Below are 9,052 nucleotides of genomic sequence, written 5' to 3'. Positions count from 1 at the left end.
ATTGAAAGCGGTGCTTTTGTCGGCCTGTCTAGTATGGAAACAGTTAACCTTGCCAACAATCTAGCCAGCTATCTGCCCGGTAACATTTTCTCGGGCTTCAAAAACTTGAGCACGTTATTGTTTAATGAAGGATTTCACCTGCTGGCTTAACACGTCAATTCTAATGCCACTCTCCTTCCAAGTACTGTTTTTCTCCAATATACATTTATTTACACCCACGTCTCCCCGTGAAGTGTGCTGTAATCTTTTCTACCCAGCTGTTTACCCCCAAAGAGGTTATTTCCTGTGTGTAATTCCCCTCAGCCTACAACAGGAAGTTAGAAAATACTACCGGAAAGCATTGAAAAATGTACCGGAGAGGCCTTTAACAAAAATTGTTATGGTCCTATTATCATCTACATCAACACAAAAGAACATGGACGCTACCAAAGCAAACTATACAGAATAGTACACTCTTTGTACATTTATCTAAACACATGAACACGCCCAACATATACATAAATGTAACAAAGAGACAGCAATTGTAACGAATAACCCGGCCACATCCTATCATGCAATGCAGTTTGGCTGCTGTATGGATGGTCTTTGCACTATGTAAATTGCCACATATTTACACATTGACTACAGTAACTATGAACCTTAAGCTTTGAGACGTACCTGATTGCACGACACGCCAGTCTGTGCCAGTTGTTGCAGACATAGCCACCAAACAAGATTCCCTTACTCCTGAAACCGACCATCCTTTTCAGGTAACTAAGACGTTATTGTATTTAGCAGCCTGTTTGCCTGATATATCGAATTACTGCGACATCTAATTCATCTACATGTAAGTCAATTGATCCTAATTCCATAAAGGCGCACTTAATTGGCCTTAGTCATTCAATTAAGGCGATCACGACAAGAATAATTCGGCCATGACATGACTTCTCAAAAGAAAATACGCATTACGTTTTGAAAACGTGCTTCTTACAATCCCGAGCATACATTTAATTGTGTATTCACCTATAGAGATCAAAATACGCCCCCAGACGTACTCCCACACAACTAGTACTGCTGTTCGGTAGATTAAACAATCTGTACCTCCTAACGTGTGTTATGGCCGATAGCTAAAAGTGATTGTAGATCATGGATCAGTTTAGATTATTAACGATTCCATGATATTATCCATCATAATCAAATTATAAGGAGTATTTATTCACACAACTGAACAATGGTTTGCCCATTACGCAGGTTAACATGGCCGCCGTATCACGAGTCCATGTGATCTTTGTACTCGTGTGCTTTGTGCTGTTCCAAGCTGCGGAAGCACGTTGCCCCGATGGTTGTGATTGTGAGCCAGGAATTTTTCCTGTCGACGTGACTTGTACTGGAGAGAAGTACGTGTCATTTCAACATCTATGTCTTTTGTGTTGGCATACATGTTCAATATGTATTTAAAACAATCCAAGGGTTGCACTGGTAGAAAGTTGTCCTTTTACATACTTTCAAAATGTTTAAGAAATAATCTTTTTTTTCATCCCTGTGCATTTCAGGATTTTGAGCATACCCCAAAATATACCCATCTTCACCACCTCTCTAACCATCACCAATACCGGCATCACTGAGGTCCGTGCTGATGATCTGAAAGCTCTAAAACGGCTTAGAACCCTCCTGCTGCCAAATAACAAGATATCAACAATCGATGCAGGTGCATTCGACGAACTCAGCCGCCTTGAGTTTTTCGATATCTCCGGTAACGTCTTAGATTCGTTTCCCTCTGGGCTGTTCAAGAACTGCCGGCTCCTCAAGGAACTGAACGGAGCCTCTAACCACATTTCTTCATTACCTGAAGATTTGTTGTCAGGTTTAGCTCACATCGAGTCATTGAATTTGTATGACAACAATATCACCGTCCTCAGCCCAAATATTTTCAAAGATACATCAAGACTGAACAGCCTAGACCTTAGCAATAATAAAATAACGAAGATATCGAAAACTCTCTTTTCCAACACACGGTTAAACAAAATTGTACTGAACGACAACATGATATCTACCATTGATGACGGTGCATTTGCAGGAATGGAAACACTAGGTAGTATAGATATCTATCTCCACAATAACCAGTTAACATCCGTTACAAACAATACTTTCAAGATAAGCGAACGGGGAGGAATAGAAACGTTGACCCTTCATGACAACAAGATAGCAACTTTGGAATCAGGATCACTTGAAAGTGCAGACCAAATGTCAGAACTGGATCTCAGCTACAACATGCTAGCCCAAGTTTCTTTGCCAGGGTTAAGATCAATTGAAACAGTGTCTTTGAACAGTAACAAGTTAAAACGCCCTCCAGCAGGACTCAGTGACGCCGCCGAAACATTGACGACTTTAGACCTCTACGATAATGAGATGGATGAGATTCCCGCTGGTGCCTTTCAGGGTTTAAGGAACCTTAACCGTTTAAATCTTGCAAATTCCCTCAAGGTCAACGGTACACTTAACGCACAGGCCTTTTGCAACCTTCGCTCCCTAGAGTCTCTGGTTTTAGATGAGGATCATTTGCAGTCTGTTCCCACCGACGCTTTGAATTGCATAACAACCTTGACATCCCTGACACTGTCTTACAACCGGATAGACAACGTCACTTCTGACTTCGGCAAGTCTTCCAATCTACTAGAGCTGTACTTAAAGGATAACAGCATCAGTATGGTACCTATCAATATCCTCATGCCCTACACAAACCTGGTTCGGATTGATATGACTTCTAACTCAATCACCCACCTGTCTAGCAATTCGTTCCCAAATACCAAGTTGGCTACCCTTGTACTAGAAGGTAACCACATCAGCTTTATCGAAAGCGGTGCTTTTGTCGGCCTGTCTAGTTTGGAAACAGTTAACCTTGCCAACAATCAAGCCAGCTATCTGCCTGGTAACATTTTCTCGGGCTTCAAAAACTTGAGCAAAGTGTCGCTTGACAACAACCCCTGGGCATGTGATTGTTTAATGAAGGATTTCGCCCGCTGGCTTAACATGTCAGACCCAATGCTCGAGATTGAAGTTGAATGCCGCTCTCCTTCTAAGTACTTCGGAAAGAAGTTACGTGACTTGGACGTTGATGAACTCACTTGTGACGACTGTAAACCACAAACGTCCGCGCCAAAGATCGACCAATCAGGGGGGCAGGTGCAAGGTACTGTGGGTAAAGACACAGTCCTGACGTGTAACGTGACGGCCTGTCCTCAGGCAGAAATCTTCTGGACAATTCCTCAGTCTCCTGGAGTAGAGCTGTCCAAGTATTCCACTCAGTACAATAAGTTCCAAGTGAACAATTTGAATGGAACATTAACTGTGAAGAACACCATTGCCAGCGATGCCGGGGATTATCACTGTAAGGCATTCAATGGTCTGGGCTCTGATTCTAAGGTTGTGAAGCTAACCGTTATGTAAGTTCAAGCTGAGTAGAAATATCCTGCCTGGTTACGATGTACTTATCACTTTGTGACCCTGTGTTTGAAATTATAAAAATGCACTGTATATATAGTAAGGACTTAAAATGATGGCGAAACATTTCCCACATTTTATGGCGTCTGAAGACGATTTTACTGTGACCGCTATTATACGCTTTATGCATGGTATGCACATTGTCACTGATCATCTGCATAAAAGTATATATGTGTTAGCCTTGAAACCTATGCAAATGATTTTTCAAACATAACATGCAGTTGCTAGTTTTGCCGTTTGACCTACTAATAAATATATGAAATCCAAAATTAACCGGGTCTGCCATTATTGTATCCCAAAGTAGAACGTAAACAACAAAACTAAAGGCAAAGAAAAAATATTTACCGAGTTCTTGCCATTTGTTTACAAGTCATAAGACATGCTTGTAACTCAGTTCTGGTGCTATAAATGGCCTCGCTCGGGACACGGCGTCAGATACTAGCGTTACGCCTACCAAATATGGTATGGTTGAAATCATTAACTCGTCTGACCCTTACCCTTTAAGTCTCACCTGATCTACGCGTGCACCAGTCTGTTCCACGAAAGGGTTGCAGACACAACTTTTTCCTGAACTTTCCTGAAGAAACAGTCATTTTCAAGGTAACGTTCGCACTTTTTTCTTTATCAGACGAGAGACTGCTTACTGTGGTCGATTTATGATGTTTGAATACCTCATAGAATAGTCCTCACTATTGTACACAAATACAGATGTGTACACGTAAATTATGTGTATTTATCAAGTTAAATAAGAACTAGCAACATGTATTCAACCTACTAGTAACTTTTCATGGTAACAGAGAACCTATTAGAAGTGTATATGTGAAATTTCAAAGACTTCTTAAAAGCTTTGGCTAAACGTATATTGTAAAAGTAAGAGGCAGTGGGATCTAGGTGTACGCCCCCTTAAGTAAACATCAACCAACCATGTGGCAGTCACGCGGCTATGGGGGAATGCCCGTGTGTATGTTGAACCGTAGAGTAAAGCATTGCGCATATGATAAGGGTGCCTGATATTTGCATGGTACATACATCAACATTGAAATTTCTATTTCACGCTTTTATGGATAAGCAATATATCAAATTGCCTAGAAAGTGACTGTTTTGTAAGAGGCGTCCTGAATTGTAGTTTGATCGTTTGTTAACGTTATAACAACAAGAGCTTGCATTACAAATTGGTGCCTATAGTATAAAGATTACAATATTGTATTTATCAAGAACATCAACATTCTATCCACAGCTACACCATGGCGGCCACATGGGGCGTTCTCGTGACCTTTGCACTCGTGACCTTTGTGCTGTTCCAAACTACCGGAGCTGCGTGCCCGAAAGGATGCCTGTGTCAGCCTACAACAACCCATCCCTTTTTGGTCACCTGTACTGGGGGAAAGTATGTCTTACTTCATGAACTTATTTTGCATTATCATATGCTACCTTGCATTGCGACATCAAGGCTTTTGCTATTGAAACATTGTAAATTCGAGTGAACTTAGTAAATGTTTTGAATCTTAAATCACATAAATTAGATACTGTTTATCCAACCAATTGACGGATGTTTATCTACTACTCTAAGAAAGTTATCAATTATCTAATGGTTAACATTTCTATACATGTAGTTGATATCCCTTGTAGGTGTACCTGTTGGAATAACTCTCTTTTTTTTTTATTTGAAGGGGCTTCATTATCCTAAGAGCCAACGGGCAAATGTTCCATTTTTTTTATTCATTTCAGCATCATGAACATTCCAAGCAATCTACCCCCAAACATCACATCCCTCACCCTGACAAGTACCGGCATCACCGAGGTCCGAGCCACTGATCTCAAGGGTCTAACAAGGCTTACCCGACTCCTACTGCCAAGTAACAAGATTTCAACCATCGAGTCAGGTGCCTTGGACGATCTCGCTCACCTTGAGTTCTTCGATATTTCTGGTAACGCTCTAACTGCGTTACCGTCGGGCCTCTTTAAAAACTGCCCGATTCTCATGCAGTTAAATATGGGGTCAAATCAAATTTCAACTCTGTCAGAAAGCGACCTCTCAGGTTTGACTCACTTAGAGTTCTTAGACCTGGGTGATAACCAGATCACTTCTATTGGGGCGAGGGTGTTTCAGGATCTAGATAATTTGAACCGTCTCGGCTTGAGTGGTAACAATCTGACCGACCTTGACTCTACGCTGTTCGAGTATACGCCAAAACTGTTCAGTCTAGACCTTAGTGATAACCAGATAACAAAGATTTCCAAGAGCCTGTTTTCCAATGCTAAACATCTGAACCAAATCGTTCTCAGCAACAATATGATATCCATGATCGAAGATGGCGCCTTTGAGGCATCCAACCTCAATACCCTCAATATTCAACTGAATAACAATCAGTTGACGTCTATCACTAAGAATACCTTCAAGACAGGGGGAAAGGAAGGCATATCATCCTTAACCCTTAATGACAACAAGATAGCAACCATTGAAGCAGGGTCATTTGATCACGCTAAGTTCCTTAGAACACTAGATTTGTCGCATAACGAGCTTACAACTGTCCCCGCTGGCCTAATGTCGGAAAGTGTGTCTCTCAGCCTGGTCAGCTTCGAGTTCAATAAACTCCAGTCTTTCCCTAAGGGCGTCTTCGGTACAACAACTAGAGTAGAGACGCTCAATCTAGCCAACAACCAACTGACTGAGGTTGGAGATGGTGCCCTGGACGTGTATTACTTGCAGGAAGTCGATCTCAGCTACAACATGCTGAGTGAAATTTCCTTTTCCGGGCTTAAAAACGTCCAAACAATCTCTCTAAACAACAACAAGTTAAAAGCTCCCCCAACCGGCCTTAGCGACGCGGCGTTTCTAATGACGTTAGATCTGTACGACAATGACATGGATGAGATTCCCGCCCATGCTTTTGAAGGGTTAGAGAGGCTTTCTCGTTTGAACCTTGCAAATACTCTTAACGTGAACGGCACACTTAACGCCCAGGCCTTTTGCAACCTCCCTTCCCTGCAATCTCTGGTTTTAGACGAGGATCATTTGCAGTCTGTTCCCTCCGAAGCGTTGAATTGCCTGTCTAATTTGACCTCGTTAACCCTGTCTTATAATCAAATCAAAAACATCACGACCGACTTTGGCAAATCTGCCAACCTTTCTGCGCTATTCCTAAAAGGTAATGGCGTCAGTATGGTTCCTACGAACATGCTTATGTCTTACGTCAATCTAAGTCGGATAGATATGAGTTCTAACTTAATCACCCACCTGTCTAGCAATTCTTTCCCAAATACCAAGTTAACGACCCTCGTGTTGGACGGTAACCGCATCAGCTTTATCGAAAGTGGTGCTTTTGTTGGCCTGTCTAGTTTGGAAACGGTTAACCTTGCCAACAATCAAGCCAGCTATCTGCCTGGTAACATTTTCTCGGGCTTCAAAAACTTGAGCAAAGTGTCCCTTGACAACAACCCCTGGGCATGTGATTGTTTAATGAAGGATTTCGCCCGCTGGCTTAACATGTCAGACCCAATGCTCGAGATTGAAGTTGAATGCCGCTCTCCTTCTAAGTACTTCGGAAAGAAGTTACGTGACTTGGACGTTGATGAACTCACTTGTGACGACTGCAAACCACAAACATCCGCACCAAAGATCGACCAATCAGGGGGGCAGGTGCAAGGTACTGTGGGTAAAGACACAGTCCTGACGTGTAACGTGACGGCCTGTCCTCAGGCAGAAATCTTCTGGACAATTCCACAGTCTCCAGGAGTAGAGCTGTCCAAGTATTCCTACCAATATAATAAGTTTCGAGTTAACTATGAGGATGGAAGCCTGACAGTGGCTGACACAATGGCGAGTGATGCCGGAGAGTATCACTGTAAGGCACTCAATGGCTTAGGCTCTGACTCCAAGGATGTGCAACTGACAGTTATGTAGATGGAAAACAGACAAAATTTCCTAAGCATCACAAACTACTAGTAGTAGAAAGAATTGTAAAGAATTGCATTGCTAGTATGAATTTATATCAGACCGTGCTCTTAAATTGTATGCGCATATATCACTGTCTCTAGTCAGCAAATAGGTTTTGTAGCATTAGTTTAAAATTTGTTTTCTGCTAAGTGCCATTTTAGCAATGTTTTGATGTTCTATCTTGAAAATAATGATACTTTTTAACATCATATAAAGATGAGTCTTTTTCCTATTGTAATAAGGACAATGGTGATGTTTTAATTCAAAGGATTGGAAAACCACTCAGTTTCTGAGAAATTTTGAACTGTTTGTCAGTAAATCAAACGTAGTGCACTGTATGGTGTCAACTTTTCATAATGGATTTCTGCTTTGAATACAGATATTGAAACCACACATCAAAAGGAGTATTTTTTCTATATATCATATATATGGGGCTAGGCGTGATTAATCGATATATTTTTCCTATTAGGATTCCACAGGAGACCTTGTTCTTCATTTTAACTAAAACAAGATGAAATCCTTGCTATAGTAATCTGTCAAGTTGCGCGACATCTCTATTACATAATCATGGCGTCCGTGTCCTTGCTTTGTCAGTGTAAAATACGTGACTGTTTTTCAAACCACGCTGAAGAATTTCCGCAAGGTCTGTACTGTAATTGAGACGTGTCTGTCGCACATAAAGAACATGTCATTAGCCGAACTTTACAATGCACTGGAGTAACCTTTTCTGAAACGACAGGTTGTGTGAATATTTGCTGACACGTACTACAAAAAGTTTAACAGATGTATCGAAGGTCAAGAATTTTGCAACACTTAAGATTCAGGCACTGACAAAAAGAATTGGATGCTACTTGAGTAAGTTGCTTGAGTAACAGTTTTCTTGTGCATCTTGTGTGTCGATCTAGATTTCTAACCTTCTTGGACGAATTAAGGTTTTGGAAAGGTTTTGACAATGAATGGGTTAGATAATCTATGGATAGATAGGTGTACAATGTTAATCTTTGTTCCAACACAAAGGGAAAGCTTACCATAAATTTTCAGTTGATCTCGTCGACCTTCATCAGAACTACGGGCTCTGCAAACGCAGGTGACCTTTTATTCGAACGTTTAGAATTTATATTGCAATGTTTAAGCTGTCATGACATTTTCTACTAGGCTACTAGGCTACATGTATGTGTCCATAAAACTTGACTTATAGTACCCTTGGCACTATAGGTCAATAACCTTCTCTCATTTCATTTTTCAACCCATGTGTCCAGAAAGATTGACTTATGGTACCCTTGGTACTATAGGTCAATAAACTTCTCTCATTTCTTTTTTCAACCCATGTGTCCAGAAAGCTTGACTTATAGTACCCTTTGTACTATAGGTCAATAACCTTCTCTCATTTCTTTTTTCAACCCATGTGTTCAGAAAGCTTGACTTGTGGTAGCCTTGGTACTATAGGTCAATAACTGTCATTTCTTTGTTGAACCCATGTGTCCATAGAGCTTGACTTATGGTACCCTTGGTACTATAGGTCAATAACCTTCTCTCGTTTCTTTTTTCAACCCATGTGTCCAGAAAGCTTGACTTGTGGTACCCTTGGTACTATAGGTCAATAACTCTCATTTCTTTTTTGAACTCATGTGTCCA

General features: G+C 41.1%; 2 protein-coding genes across 2 annotated transcripts; both read left to right on the top strand.

Annotated features, from left to right (window-relative positions):
* Positions 1 to 638: 638 nt before the first annotated feature.
* On the top strand, positions 639 to 3,585 carry LOC109467365 (carboxypeptidase N subunit 2-like). Its single transcript, XM_019765305.1, has 3 exons — positions 639 to 749; positions 1,231 to 1,376; positions 1,533 to 3,585. Exons 2-3 carry the CDS (start codon positions 1,237 to 1,239, stop codon positions 3,424 to 3,426), a joined length of 2,034 nt encoding a protein of 677 aa, XP_019620864.1. The 5' UTR covers positions 639 to 749; positions 1,231 to 1,236; the 3' UTR covers positions 3,427 to 3,585.
* Positions 3,586 to 4,721: 1,136 nt separating this feature from the next.
* Positions 4,722 to 7,974, top strand: LOC109467364 (leucine-rich repeat-containing protein 15-like). Its single transcript, XM_019765304.1, has 2 exons — positions 4,722 to 4,867; positions 5,209 to 7,974. The coding sequence occupies exons 1-2, from the start codon at positions 4,725 to 4,727 to the stop codon at positions 7,382 to 7,384; spliced, it is 2,319 nt and encodes a 772-aa protein (XP_019620863.1). The 5' UTR covers positions 4,722 to 4,724; the 3' UTR covers positions 7,385 to 7,974.
* Positions 7,975 to 9,052: the final 1,078 nt, after the last annotated feature.

The sequence above is a fragment of the Branchiostoma belcheri genome, unplaced genomic scaffold (assembly GCF_001625305.1).
Source record: "Branchiostoma belcheri isolate BF01 breed outbred unplaced genomic scaffold, Haploidv18h27 scaffold18, whole genome shotgun sequence".
Taxonomy (NCBI): domain Eukaryota; kingdom Metazoa; phylum Chordata; class Leptocardii; order Amphioxiformes; family Branchiostomatidae; genus Branchiostoma; species Branchiostoma belcheri.
Note: the sequence above shows the minus strand (reverse complement) of the source record. Positions and strands in the feature narration are given on the sequence as shown.

Bases quoted from the DNA above. Each gene is read 5' to 3' on its own strand.
- LOC109467365 (XM_019765305.1), top strand. From the start codon at position 1,237: ATGGCCGCCGTATCACGAGTCCATGTGATCTTTGTACTCGTGTGCTTT. The intron at 1,377-1,532 runs GTACGTGTCATT...TGTGCATTTCAG, and splicing joins GTGACTTGTACTGGAGAGAA to GATTTTGAGCATACCCCAAA.
- LOC109467364 (XM_019765304.1), top strand. From the start codon at position 4,725: ATGGCGGCCACATGGGGCGTTCTCGTGACCTTTGCACTCGTGACCTTT. The intron at 4,868-5,208 runs GTATGTCTTACT...TATTCATTTCAG, and splicing joins GTCACCTGTACTGGGGGAAA to CATCATGAACATTCCAAGCA.